Consider the following 14,146-nt stretch of genomic DNA (forward strand, 5'->3'; position numbering starts at 1 on the left):
AATAATAAATATAGCACATCAATGAAACAAAATAGAGGACAAGAGTGAACTTAAAAATATCTAAAATTTTTTGAAAAATCAATAAAAAGTGGGAAAATAAAGTTAAGAAACAATACTGGAAATAGAAAAAGAAATAAACCAACAAAGATAATCACCAAACTTAAGCCAAGAGATCTAAACCTCCTGAATAGGAATTTCGGGGGAAAACAAAAGAGACCACTAAGGAAATGGAGGGAAAAAAGTAACCAATGAATGATTCTATCACTGAGTCCTGAGACTAAATGGGCCCCTGACTTCTCAACTCAATAAGAGGAGGAGAAAAAAAAAAAAAAAAAAAAGACTCCTACCAAGGCAGTGAAATTTCAAAACCCAAGGGATAAGAGATGATTCTAAATGTTTCTGAGAGAGCAGACCATATATACGCCATCAGGAAAGAGACCCATCCGTCTTCTGAAAAGTAATACTTCAAGTCTCAAGACTGAAAAACAGTAGCTTTGCAATTCTGAGGTGAATTCTGAGAGATTTTCAACCTTGAATTTTATTCCCACTGAGCTATATTACCAACCAAAAGTGAAGATAGAGTGAGGCACACAACAGCTCTGGAAAATATATTCTCTATAACCTTTCTTAGGAAGCTCTTGGAGGAAATGCTCTAACACAGAAAAAACAAATCAAGACAAGGGTTGTAGGACACAGAAGACCCAACACTGGAAAGTCCCGAGTTCAAGGGGCTTGGAGGACAACCTGCACAGATAGAACAATATAATGTAATCAGGCTGGGGGTGGTGGTGGATGGTGTTGGTGGTTGAAAAAAAATAAAAAAAGAATTAAGATATCTGACAAGTGTGAGAATTTTAAAAGGAAAGATTGATAAGATTATGACAGAACACGGGCAGCCTGGTGGCTCAACGGTTTAGCGACACCTTCAGCCCAGGGCCTGATCCTGGAGACCTGGGATCGAGTCCCGCGTCGGGCTCCCTGCATGGAGCCTGCTGCTCCCTCTGCCTGTGTCTCTGCCTCTCTGTCTCTCATGAATAAATAAAATCTTAAAAAAAAAAAAAAAAAAAAAAGATTATGACAGAACTGCATGAAAAAGTTAGGGTTAGGGATATTTAAAAAAAAAAAAGGAAAATTTAGGCAGTCACTAGTTAGGAAAAATGAAAAACTGTGTAGAAAAGGAAAGGTAACTGTACTCTATTACTTCATCTACATGAGCATAAAAATGTAAATGGACTACTGATTTTAACAAAAATTGTGAAAAAACTTATCAAGAAGGATGGATGTGATAAAGCAAACATAATAACATGTCAACTTAATCGAGGTGGTGGGTACACAAGGTGTTCACTATAAAATTCTTTCACTTTTCTGTATGTTGGAAGCTCTTCATAATTATGTGTGAGGAAGAGATTTAGAAAGTATTAGGAGGTAGGGAAGTGAAAACAAGTGTGGTGGTACAGAAAAGTCAAATTTAAAACTACCAAAACAACAGTTAATATCTAAAACTGACAACCCAAGAAGTAACAGTATATAGACAGTATTTCAAAACATGAAACAGAAGAACTAAAAGCCATCGCTTCTGGGGCAGGTGACTGGTTTTTAAAAACCTATACTTGCATTACTTTTTTTTTTTTCTTTAAGTAAGCTCCATGCTGGGAGTGGAGATTGAACTCATGAACCCGAGATCAAGACTTGAGACAAAATCAAGAGTAGGATGCTTAACTGACTGAGCCGCCCAGGCGCCCCACTGTGTATGTATTACTTGATTAAAAGCAATTTTTAAAGTACAAGGTACAGCGGCACCTGGGCGGCGCAGTTAAGCACTGGCCTTTGGCTCAGGTCATGATCCCGAGATCCTGGGATGGAGGCGATGGAGGCGACGGAGCCCCAGGTTTAGGCTCCCTGTTCAATGAATAATCTGCCTCTGCCTCTGCCCCTCCCCTGCTTGTACTCTCTCGCTCTCAAATAAATAAATAAAATCTTAAAAAAAAAAAGTGCAAGGTACATATAGTTAACGAGGAAAGAGGAAAAATTGTGAAGGTGACATCAGAATGATAAAAGTTGGGGAAATACTGCAGCATAGGAACTAACTTCTTTGAAACATTTCTGAAGTCCCTTGTTATAGCTAGGATATAATTCATCATCCAACCAAGGCAACCTGGAGAATAATTACATAGGGACAACAGGTGAACAGGTCCAGGAAAAGGACTTACGGCCGCCTATATATAGCCTGGACAGAAGTCTCTTGAGACCAAGAAAGGGATGCATCAAAGCTCAAAAACTGTCACCACTGTTCACTGTGTGCCTACTACATGCCAGGCACCACACTTGGTAACAGAAATAAAAAATAAATCTAAGAAAGTGGGTAAGTACAGTAGACTATAAAAGTTGAACACGCAAGAATAAACAAACCCCAACCAGAGGTTTATTTCCATCTAGCTCTCCTCTTTCAATTTTTTATTTATTTATTTATGATAGTCACACACAGAGATAGAGAGAGAGAGAGAGAGGCAGAGACACAGGCAGAGGGAGAAGCAGGCTCCATGCACCTGGGAGACCGACGTGGGATTCGATCCCGGGTCTCCAGGATCGCGCCCTGGGCCAAAGGCAGGCGCCAAACCGCTGCGCCACCCAGGGATCCCAGCTCTCCTCTTTCTTGAAGTCAAGAGACCTATGCACCACTTAACGCCTTTTTCTATCTCCCTCAAAATAAAAGAGCCATGAAAAATGGGATGGGTAGAAGGGACCCATTATCTTGCTGAAAGCAGCATGGGAATTGCCTGTATCTTAATGAACCTTCTTAAGCCATAGAAGGTAACTGCCTGGTTTTGGAGAGCAATCCAGGACAAGAAACTTGTCCGTGATGAAAATCAGCAGAGCCAGCAAGTGGCAACGGAGAGAAGCACAGACACTACGGCATATAGTTTTCTCCACAGGCACAAACTTTCTGTTTAGGGTTAGAGCCACCCACCACTTCAGTCCCGACCGGTGCCAAACACAAGTGAACGAATGCATCGGATCAGCATTCCTTTTGAAAACAGCTGCACATTCTGACATTTTACGGACTTCTTTTGGGATAATAGACAGATGACTGAAGTCAAGGTTCACTTACAGCAGGATGTCCTAAGAGTTAGGTCTCAAATGGGCTACAGGTATGCCTGGATATCGTTTCCCTTGGTTTTCGAAACGCTGGGACTGCACAACGCTGACTAACCTCCTTCACCTCGTACACCATACATAATAATCATAATATCTGGTTAAAAAGGATCACAATGCTCAAGAGGCTGGGAGCTTTGAATAAGGACCCAGTTAAGAGGCCAGAGGAGCAGCCCACAGCCCCCTCTCATGACCCACCACTAGCACCTGGAGTTTACTAACACAGAAATAGGGGCTGCAAACCCTTTCTGCCCACAGCAGTTCTAATGTAAAAATTTTAGAGGCAGATCTGGACCAGACTCAAACATCCAAGCACAGCCATACAACAGGGTAAGTTCTAGTCACTACGGAGATTTCCTTATTTTTGACTCAGCCTTTTTACTCATCTCTCAAATGACACTATTTCTCATTGATGTTTTAGAAATTTCCCAACATCAGGGGGATCCCTGGGTGGCTCAGCGGTTCAGCGCCTGCCTTTGGCCCAGGGTGTGATCCTGGAGTCCCGGGATCGAGTCCCACATTGGGTTCCCGGGATGGAGCCTGCTTCTCCCTCTGCCTGTGTCTCTGCCTCCTCTCTCTCTCTATGCCTATCATGAATGAATAAATAAATAAAATCTTAAAAAAAAAAAAAAAAAAGAAATCTCCAAACGTCAGTATGTGACGCTACAACTATTTTTAGGGTGTAAGTTATAAAAGTTGTAATTAAGAAATAATATATTACTGGGACCCCTGAGTGGCTCAGTTGGTTAAGCATCTGACTCGATTTCGGCTCAGGTCATGATCTCAGGGTTGTGAGATCAAACTAGGCAGCGGGCTCCACACAGGCTTCACACTAGGCATGGAGTCTCAGATTCTCTCCCTCTCCCTGTTCCCACATGCACGTGCTCTCTCTCAAATAAATAAAGTCTTAAAAGAAAAAAAAAAAGGAAATATTTTACTTGCAGTACCCTCATAATATGTATCTAACCCAGACTCAATTTGCAGATAAGGGAGATTAGGAGCCACATTAACTCCTGTTCTTAAAAATAAAACAATTTAAAGTTAGTAGTTTTTCGGTTCTCTACTACTCTGTGGCTGAAGAGAGTTGGAGCTACCAACTCTGAAAACTCTACGTTTGAAGGTTCTCTAAACTAAAGTTAGTGGCACCAACTAATTTCCTAGTTTGCGAATCTTTGCCATAGTGGCTATTTCTCTGAACAGGAGTGTTGACCACACAAAGCTTGGGACTCATACAGCAAGTTAGTCTCTTATCTCGATGCTAGTTTCATTAAAAAAGGAAAAAAGTGCAAAAAATGAGTATAGTATGCACCTATATATATTTCATTATCTTTCCGCTACAGCCAAGAGAATAAGCAAACAGAATTCACCCCAGACTACCAAGATCTCTGCTTAAGCAGAGGAGAATGGAAGTCCTGTAACTGGGAAAGGCTGTGCACACAGAGAGGAATTCTACAGGTGGGTTCTGGGCATAGTTCTCCAAACTGACAGTTACAAGAAAGCAGAAGGTTTATTCAAATAAGATTTTGGGGGACGCCTGGGTGGCTCGGCGGTTAAGCACCTGACTTCAGCTCAGGGAGTGATCCCGGGGTCCTGGGATCGGGTCCCACGTCGGGCTCCCTGCAGGGAGCCTGCTTCTCCCTCTGCCTATGTCTCTGCCTCTGTGTCTCTCATGAATAAATAAATAAAATATTAAAAAAAAAAAACAAATAAGATTTTGGTAATAATGAGCCACAAGTTTTGCTAGTGAGTACGTTTTTGTATGGACTTGGCTCGAAACTTCATATAACAGCATTAACATCCAATATACCTCTTCAAAGTGATGTAAGTAGGAGGGCCAGTTTAAATTTTAATGATTTTTGAGAAACAGACAAAAAGCAAGGGCCAAGACTGACACTTGCCTACTAGCTTTGTCCGCCTGTCTTCAGGCCTGGAGCTCCTCCCAGTCTCCTGCTGTGCATTTCTCTACCGCCTAAGGGAACCGGGCTCTAGGCTCATCTTGGCTTTTGTGAATGGTCTGTAGCAGGTGAAGAATGACTTGATAAACTCTGTACCACCGGGACTACAAACACCCTCCACATCCAAGGTGTGCAATTTCAGGGGCTGAGGGCAGGGGAGGGGGCTTCTGATTTACTACCGTAGCACCCTTGCGCTTATTAATCTTCAGAAGACGCTGCAGCCGGGCCCGGCGGGCTCAGCAGTTGAGCGTCCGCCTTTCGCCCAGGGCGTGATCCCGGGGTGCCAGGATCCAGTCCCACATCGGGCTCCCTGCATGGAGCCTGCTTCTCCCTCTCCGTCTCAAATAAACAAACAAGTAAAATCTTAAAAAAAAAAAAAAAAAAAAAAAAAAAAGACGCTGTAGCCTTTTAGAGTTTTTTTTTTAACGTGGATCACGTTCGAATTTAAAAATGTCAACAGTGAATCCGAGAGGCCAGACACTCGCCGGAAATTAACCAATAACAGAATCTCTAAGTTAAAACTCACGTTCGGCATCTAACTGGCCTTAAAGCCCTCATCTTTCTCTTATCTTTTCATGAAAAAGCCCACAGGAGAGCCCGTTTTATTTTCGGTGACCTAATGCGATTACCGGCAAAAGATGAAACAGACGGCGCGAGCCCTTGGGATGAATGGCAACGAACCGACCAGCGTGAACCGGCTCGGCTGTCAGCGGAGGATCGCCCTGGAAGGCGACTTGCGGTCGGAACTGGTCATTTCTGCCAGGATGTGTCTCTTTAAGCTTTTAAAGTCTTTCTGAATTTTGGATGACACAGGTCGGAGGCCAGGCTCCGGCCAGGCGGCTCGGCCTGCGCCACGGGATGCAATCAAACGTACGAACCCATCAATCGCTACCGTAAAAGCAAACGTTAACCGCGGGCGCTTTGCAAGCGGCACGAGCGCCGACCTTCAAGGCCCCGGGGCCGCAGCGGCGCTTCTCCTCGACACGTGCCCCGGATGCGCTCCCGGGAGGAAAACTAAGGAGGCTCCAGGCATCGCGTCGTTTCTGCGCTACTGGAGCCGCCCGCTTCTCAGCTCCAGCCTTCCGTGCGACCCACGGCAGGGCCTACAACACACGGTTGCGCGTGATTACTATTTTGCTTGCTTTTTCCCCTTTTTTTTTGAACTCCAGCGAAAGCCCCCCGCAAGCAACACACGCACGCCCTGCGCGCCGTCCCCCCTCCGCGGACGCGGCCGGGTTGGTGGCGGGACGCTGGGCGAGCGCGTGGGTGTGCGGGGGCGCGCCCGCGGGCTGGGGGGCCGTGCCCCTCGCAGGGCGGGAAGCGCGAGCGGGGCGGCCGCGGGCCCGGGGGGGGGCGGGGGCGGCCTGCGGCGACCGGTCCTGCGGCGGCTCCGGGGGCGCGACGCCGAACCCGGGAATTCCCGGCGGAAAGGGGAGAAAAGGGCGCCGAGAAACGGGGCTATTATGGGATGGCACAAGGGGGCTCCCTGGGGAGGGTTCCGAGCGCGCTCTCACCCGCCAGTTGCTGTACAGCCGCTTCACTCGCCGGTAATAAGCGTCTTTGTCCAGAGTCACAGCCATAGCCACGGACGCCGCTCCTGCTCGGGCTCCGAGAATCACGCGAGGTCCCGGATCCACCACCCGCTCTCGGCCCCGGAATCCCGCACTCTCCCAGTGACCCGGAAGTACCGACCTCAAAGATGCCCTTTCCGCTTCCGGGTCCCGACGGCGCTCGGGGGCTTATTTATTTATTAAAAAAAAAATTTTTTTTTTAAGATCTTGTCTCTCCGGAGGTTAGGGGGGAGGCGAGGAAGAAACACAGTGGGAAATCAACAAAATGTGCAACGCAAAAAAGAGTCTAGATTTTCGCGGGGTTTTCTGGTCAACTGAGCAACAGCCGCACGTGAGGCGACGTCATCACGTGACGCAGCACCCCGCCCTTACTCCGCTCCGCCGCGGTTTCCCGGCGCTCCGGCATCTGGCCGCGGGGGGGGGGTAAGGGGGGAAGGGGGGGAAGGGGGCCGGCCTGCCCCGCCCGCCCCGCCCCCGCGCGCCGCCGCAACGGCCCCACCCGCCGACGAGCGGAGGCGAAGCTGGAAGCGCGGGAGCCCGCGGTGCTGGGGCAGCAAGACCCGTGCTGCTCCAGGGCTGCAGGGATCCCTGCTGGCGGGGACGGAGCCCCGGCGGGGCGAGAGGAGCCCACCCTCCCGGTAACACTTCGCCGTAGGAAGGCAAAGAAAACGCCCAGGCTCCGTCTGCGCGCTGGGACGGCAGGTGGCCCCGGTGCTTCCCAGAACCCCACCCCACCCCGCCCCCCCAGGTCGGCACAAGGTTCCTCCTCTCGCCCTCGCGAACGATGACCACTCCCAGGCTTCCCCCAAGCGCTGTTACTTCAGTTGATTCCAAACAGAATGTGCATGGTTCCCTCAAGAAATTGGGAGTTTGAATCTGGAACATCTGCCTACACTTAAGTAATTCCCTTGCTTTTACTTTAGCAAGCTGGACAGACTACACTGACACATACCCTTTAACGGAGTACAGGTGACTCGTCTGCCCTACCCAAGGTAACTGCATGAACCACTTTAGCAAAGTGGTACCGAAATTACCCATCATGAATTCAAAATGAACATTTATACTGGGTTTGAGCAAATATAGAACAAGGGAAGAGTGGAAAAGGATTAACTTAAATTTATTAATGCCAAGGGGAAGGAAGGGAACAGTTCCTGACCCTCCAGCTGTATCCACAGTTCGGCCAGGAACAGGCTCTGCCAGAGGCGAGGGCCAGCGCTACATAGTCTGTGGTTAATGGAGGGGTTTAGGGAGGGGTGAGCACATCAGCTGCTCTAGTCTCCTTTCCTTCCCCAGAAATGAGGAAGTGGTCATGTAGTATTTTAGGAGTTCCCCCTGCCCACCCAATCCTCTCAAATTTGGAAGCAATCAGGTACGAGTTTTCTTTTTCCTTTTCACCTCCTGGAGTCCTGGGTGTCCCCACATCTCCCCCTGCCCCTCCCACTTTTCCATAGTCCAAGGGCCAGAGTAATTGAAAATACAGCAGCCACCCAAGCAATGGGGACCATGCTGGGGCTTCAGTCATCAGCATCGTCGCTTGAGTCTGAGTTGGCTGGCATCATAGGATCATCAATGAGTGAGAAGTCCCTTTCTGAGCTATCATAGCCCTGAGATAAATCATCATCATCATCTTCATCCTCATCGTCCTCATCCTCCTCAGGTTGCAGTGGTGGCAACCTCAAGGCAGTACCAGAGGTGGTAGTGGCTGGTGAAGAAGGGTAGCCAGTGGCTCTCAGGCCTGGATGGTGATGGTGGTGATGGTGGGGGTGGGGGTGGTGGTGGTGGTGATGAAGCATGGTGCTGGAGTCTACATGAGGGGATGATGCTGCACCACCCATCACAAACGGCACAAAAGGCAAAGATGCAGAAGTGGCACTGCTGTGGCCCAGGGAAGACACAGACTGCAGGCCACTACTGCTGTGTTGGAAGGTATTATGCAGAGAGAGGGACCCAGTGCCTCCGCCCTGCATCAGGGCCATCATCTTTGAAAGGTCTGGTCGCATCCTACGGGCCCGCTTCTTGCCGCTGTCTGGTGCAATAGGCCCTGGCAAAACCCGGTTGAACACAGTTTCAGCATGGTGACCCTGGGAGGGAGCAGAAGACAGTAAAAACAAAGGAATTTAGAGCAAACTAGAAGTCAACAGAATCCTAGCTTACAAGTGCTTTTTCACTATCTTCCGGAGGGGCAAAGGAAGCATAGTCAGACAAGGCCAGATGGTAACAGGAGGAGGAAATGCATGTAGCTGCTTGAAGGCTATTGAAGCTAAAATCAAGGAATTGATACTGATACTTCTATGAAACCAGAGTTTTGCTTCTTTTCCATGACTGTTGTACCTTTACTCCATCTAACCATTTCCCAGACGCTTACCTTTGTTAATAAGGAGCTTAAGTAAGCCAGTGAGTGAATCAGTATTTGCACTGTATACTTTACTGACAGCAGGTTGTTCACGTGATTTTACCATGTGAAGTGCAGCATGACTATACTGACATTTACAAACTATTACTCATTAGCACAGCCGGCTGTGGTAACCTAAGGACATGTCAAGACTCCCGAATGTCTAAAACAACAAAAAGATTGTGGGTAGCTCCTCACGAAATTTAATAAAATGTTTTTCACACTGATAAAAAAACCAAATGGTTGAATTTTAAGTTGCTTCTAGATGTTCTGGCTGTAAAATTTTTTATTTTATTTTTATTTTTTAGAGAAAGAATGCAAGCAAGCCGGGAAGGGCAGAGGGAGAGGGAGAGAGAGAAAATCTCAAGCAGGCTCCATGCCCAGCATGAGCCCAACATCATGATCTGAACTGAAATCAAGAGTTGGACACTTAAGTGACTGAGCCACCCAGGCGCCCCTGGATGTTCTGACCGTAAATTTTGATTAAATACACTGAAGCTGGAACGTATCACTTCTAGTGCCTCTGACTGGTACACTGGGATCAAACTCAGACAGTTAATATCTGTGTCTCTGGATTCTATTTACCAATCTAAGCCTAACACCCGACATGGGAATATACCTTTATAATTAGGAAAAATAAACATCTCAATACTCTGTATTTGTATGCAAGTTTTTTTTTCTTTTTTTTTTTTAGTTATTTATGATAGAGAGAGAGAGAGAGGCAGAGACACAGGCAGAGGGAGAAGCAGGCTCCATGCACTGGGAGCCCGATGTGGGATTCGATCCCGGGTCTCCAGGATCGCGCCCTGGGCCAAAGGCAGGTGCCAAACCGCTGCGCTACCCAGGAATCCCTGTATGCAAGCTTTTAAAATATACCGATAATAGCATTTAAACTCCTGCAGGTACCAGTAATAGCACACCATTAATTCTGTCTGCATTAAGAATTCTGTACTGAGGTGACTTGGGTGGCACAAGTTAGTAAAGCATCTGACTCTTGGTTTTGGCTTAAGTCGAGATCTCAGGATCATGAGATCGAGCCCCATGATGGGCTCTGTGCTCAGCAGGGAGTCTGCTTGAGTCTTTCCCCTTTTGCTCTTCCCTCAGCTCACACACTCCCTCTCTCTCAAATAAATTCTTTTTTTTTTTTTAAGATTTTATTTATTTATTTATGAGAGATACAGAGAGAGGCAGAGAGAGAGAGAGAAGCAGGCTCCATGCAGGGAGCCTGACGTGGGACTTGATCCCGGGTCTCTAGGATCACACCCTGGGCCGAAGGCAGGCACCAAACCACTGAGCCACCGAGGCATCCCATCAAATAAATAAATTCTTAAAAAAAAAAAAATTCTGTACTAGTCATGATTTTCTGTGATTCCCAGTGATCTTTTCTTTCTTAGATTTATCAACTGACTCTAAAGAAGTAGCAAAATACTTGAAGAAAAATAGATAATAAGGGAGAAAAACACTGAAGGAACAGTCTTTTTATAGGCTGTTCTATAACATTAAATTCAAGACAGAGAAGGTACCAGCCTTCCAGCCACCAGCCTCCCATATCAACCACTCTCCTTATTACACTCTTGGTCCCATGGAAGGGTATGAGAAAAAGTTAAAATATTCTTCTATGGGGCACCTGGGTGGCTCAGTGGTTGAGTGTCTGCCTTTGGCTCAGGTGGTGATCCCAGGGTCCTGGGGTAGAGTCCCGCATCGGGCTCCTCACAGGGAGCCTGCTTCTCTCTCTGCCTGTGTGTCTGCCTTTCTGTGTCTCTCATGAATAAAACAAACAAAAAGAACTCTTCTATGGTAACAATATTTATATGAAACCACTTTCACCATGCAGCCCAGGTGGCTCAGCGGTTTAGCACTGCCTTCGGCCCAGGGTGTGATCCTGGAGACCTGGGCTCAAGTCCTGCGTCAGGCTCCCTGCATGGAGCCTGCTTCTCCCTCTGCCTGTGTCTCTGCCTCTCTCTCTATCATAAAAAAAAAAAAAAAAAAAAAAAAAACCCTACAATGTGGTTTTACATATATATTTCATATTATGTATAACAGATCTATAACAGATCCAATGGCGGATGATAAGTGCTAATCATTTTAAACAATTGCTTGCCAAACACACCATGATTTAATATGTTTAAAAAATACAACTGACCAAAGTAAGGCAAACATGGCAGAGAGAAATTTTCATTCTCCGATTTTGGTAGAAAATCTACCAAATGGCCTATAACTGGGATAAAAGCATAAGTACATTTAAAAATAATGGAATAACCCAAGTTGTTATTATAAACTATAAAACAGGTTTCCCGTCCTTTTTCCATTACTGGCAATATCAGCGAATCTCAACATCTCCCATGTTGGGAAATGCTGTGACTATTGTCTTTGGTAGCCCCAAGTCACTTCTAAAATATATTGAATCATAACACTTTTAAGAGCTTATCTGCTCCTATATCCTCAACTTTTCAGGATGTGCAAACTGAAAAGGTTAAAGGATTTGCCCAAAATCCCTTAGTCAGTCAGTGGAAGAGGAGAAAGCCTTACTGTCCCAACACATCTTACACATTCACTTTTTAGAATTTTATGCTCTTCTATAGATGACCATGCTAAGGACTGTAAAAATACCAATAAAATTATCCTGGTTTCCTGATTGGTGTACCGAAGATACAGTTTTTCACGCACTGGAAAAGGTTAAAACATGAAATAATTTCTCCAGGCACATCCAGCTTGGGAACAGAGCGGGGATGCCTCGGTCTCACTCACCTTCTTCCCATTCCTAGAGTTAGCCGTCTGTGCTGGTTCCATTCCCAAACAGTTCAGTTCCGCCTTATTATTTTTTTTACATCTCTGCCACTTCTGTTTTCTGCGATCCTCCATATACTGAAATAGAAAACTATGAGTTATCCTGGAAGAATACAAATCTCTGGAGTAATTGTTAAGGTACTAGTGTCTAGTTTGACAAGAAAGGCTGACTGTATGGATAAATAAAGGCTTAGTGCTAGTGGAAAACTGCCAGTTAGCAGATCTCTCCCCCCAAAACTAGGTGGTTATACAACAGTTTAATAGTAAATATTTGCCTACTATTTAGGTTAATAAGTGCTTTAATGTTATTTTATTTTGAGCCTCACAACTACTCTGTGAGTTAGGAAGACTGGGTGGTATTATGGTGGTATCGGGCAGATACAGAAAAAATGACATGATACGGCATGCTTCCTCCCTCTCACACAGCTTACATCCCAAGGGAATGACTTTAAATCTGCTGGATGGAACTGCCACTCACCGCTAGAAATCGGGGATCGACAGCGAACTCTGGATGACCCTGTAACCACATCTCCAGTTCAGCCCGGCGAGGGGCATCCTCACCCACCAGCAAAGTACCATCCACCTTATTGATGACAGGGATCCGGGTCTCCAGGTCCACGTCAAGGTGATTAGGCTCTTCCATGCACTGCACCTCCAGCTGCAAACCCAGAATCCACCCCCATGAGCACATACTCTTCTTTGGGGCAGGGAGGGAGGGGGAGCAGAGCCAATGGTAGCCATAAAACGATTCTATTATCTTCTAGTCCCTTAATCCCAACTGCCTTCATCAATGAGTGAGAATAAAAAACCTAATCATCACGGTAAAGACTTTCTCTCCCACTCACCTCAACTAGCTTCTTTCTGTTTCCCTTCTTCTTATGAAACAAAGGATGTCCATCTCCCATTACTCCATTAGCCATCAACTTGTGCTTCTGGAATGTTAACTTCAGTCCTTCCTCCTAAAAAGACAACCCACCCACCAAAGATGTCATATGGCACACTTTTTTTTTTTAAATTAAAAAAAAAAAAAAACTTTTTTAAAGACTTTATTTATCTATGAGAGACAGAGAGGTAGAGACACAGGCAGAGGGAGAAGCAGGCTCCATGCAGGGAGCCTGACGTGGGACTCGATCCCAGATCCCAGGATCACACCCTGAGCCAAAGGCAGACACCCAACTGCTGAGCCACCCAGGCATCCCTGTTTTTAAAATAAATATTAAGCTCTGGGGATCTTAGGGTAAGGGTCATCTTCTGGCTCAATGATGAGAAGGAAGGCCATCTGACTAAAGGGTAGAAATTAGAAATATATCTAAATTTATATACTTCTAACATAGATTTCATCTCTTTTTTTTTTTTTAATTTTATTTATTTATTTATTTATTTATTTATTTATTTATTTATTTATTTATTTATTTATGATAGTCACAGAGAGAAAGAGAGGCAGAGACACAGGCAGAGGGAGAAGCAGGCTCCATGCACCGGGAGCCCGACGTGGGACTCGATCCTGGGTCTCCAGGATCGCGCCCTGGGCCAAAGGCAGGCGCCAAACCGCTGCGCCACCCAGGGATCCCCATAGATTTCATCTCTTGACCTAGTGCCCCTCAGGTGAATGTAAGAGAAGAATTTATCTCAACAACATCCTGTATCTGGTGTCTTAATATTAGCATGGCTACTCATCACAGGGACAAAATCCTGGTAATTCCCATCACATACTAGTTTAAGAAATTTTTCCTGGAGCACCTGGAGGGCTCTGTCATTTAAACATCCAACTCTTGATCTCAGAGATGTGAGATCAAGTCCTGTGTTGGGCTCCATGCTCAGCATGGAGCCTACTTAAAAGAAAAAAAAAAACCAATATTTTCTTGTTGAATACTTGAGGATCAGCTAATAGGGTTTCAACAGGGAAGATGACCAGGAAAAATAAAATTTCACATCTATAAATAACACTGATATAATTTCACTAAGAATGACTTCTTATTTTTAACTTAATAAGGCCCATAATACCTAGGTGTCCTTTTAACAACTTTCCCACAATTTGATTTCAATTTTTAAAAACTAGGTTTCTAGGATCTAGAAATAAGCCACCCAAAAGAAGCCTTATATCAATTAAATTTTCTTCCAAAAATATGGGTTCCTTTAATCTAGTCCTCAGGAGACACACAATCCCTCCCTTTACTGCAATGACTTTTCCTCAATGGAGCTTTATAAACTAATTTTTATCCCCTCTCATTTTTATTTTTACTTATTTATTTTTAAAAGATTTTAAGTCATCCCCACACCCAATGTGG

At 45.5% G+C, this 14,146-nt stretch overlaps 2 protein-coding genes, 1 long non-coding RNA gene and 1 other non-coding gene across 28 annotated transcripts in view; 1 reads left to right on the plus strand and 3 right to left on the minus strand.

Annotated features, from left to right (window-relative positions):
- The window catches only part of SUPT16H (SPT16 homolog, facilitates chromatin remodeling subunit), a 42,218-nt gene extending 35,130 nt beyond the window's left edge, over positions 1-7,088 (minus strand). The window contains exon 1 of one of the 3 annotated variants that reach the window (XM_072724400.1): positions 6,801-7,088. Coding sequence is in view for 1 of the 3 variants with exons in the window: in XM_025992116.2 (XP_025847901.1) it covers positions 6,623-6,688 (66 nt within the window). In the remaining 2 variants the exon portion in view is untranslated. Of the gene's footprint in view, positions 1-5,737; positions 6,316-6,622 lie in introns of those variants that run through there. The other 2 variants (XM_025992116.2, XM_072724401.1) reach the window with 2 other exon arrangements.
- A 23-nt stretch (positions 7,089-7,111) lies between these two features.
- Positions 7,112-9,729, plus strand: LOC140594211 (uncharacterized). The gene is made up of 2 exons (XR_011994871.1): positions 7,112-7,671; positions 9,380-9,729. It is a non-coding gene; the product is annotated as an uncharacterized lncRNA (long non-coding RNA).
- The window catches only part of CHD8 (chromodomain helicase DNA binding protein 8), a 61,310-nt gene continuing 54,944 nt past the window's right edge, over positions 7,781-14,146 (minus strand). For 17 of the 23 annotated variants that reach the window (XM_025992346.2, XM_072724376.1, XM_072724383.1 and 14 more), the window contains 4 exons: positions 12,704-12,817; positions 12,337-12,516; positions 11,820-11,936; positions 7,781-8,760 (listed from right to left, as the gene is read on the minus strand). In XM_025992346.2, the coding sequence (XP_025848131.2) occupies positions 8,194-8,760; positions 11,820-11,936; positions 12,337-12,516; positions 12,704-12,817 (978 nt within the window). In that variant the 3' untranslated portion in view covers positions 7,781-8,193. The remainder of the gene's footprint in view (positions 8,761-11,819; positions 11,937-12,336; positions 12,517-12,703; positions 12,818-14,146) is intronic. The other 6 variants (XM_072724388.1, XM_072724386.1, XM_072724399.1 and 3 more) reach the window with 1 other exon arrangement.
- LOC112915105 (small nucleolar RNA U6-53/MBII-28) lies at positions 13,455-13,543 on the minus strand. The gene has a single exon (XR_003234000.1). It is a non-coding gene; the product is annotated as a small nucleolar RNA U6-53/MBII-28 (small nucleolar RNA).

Source organism: Vulpes vulpes, chromosome 10, assembly GCF_048418805.1.
Source record: "Vulpes vulpes isolate BD-2025 chromosome 10, VulVul3, whole genome shotgun sequence".
Classification (NCBI taxonomy): domain Eukaryota; kingdom Metazoa; phylum Chordata; class Mammalia; order Carnivora; family Canidae; genus Vulpes; species Vulpes vulpes.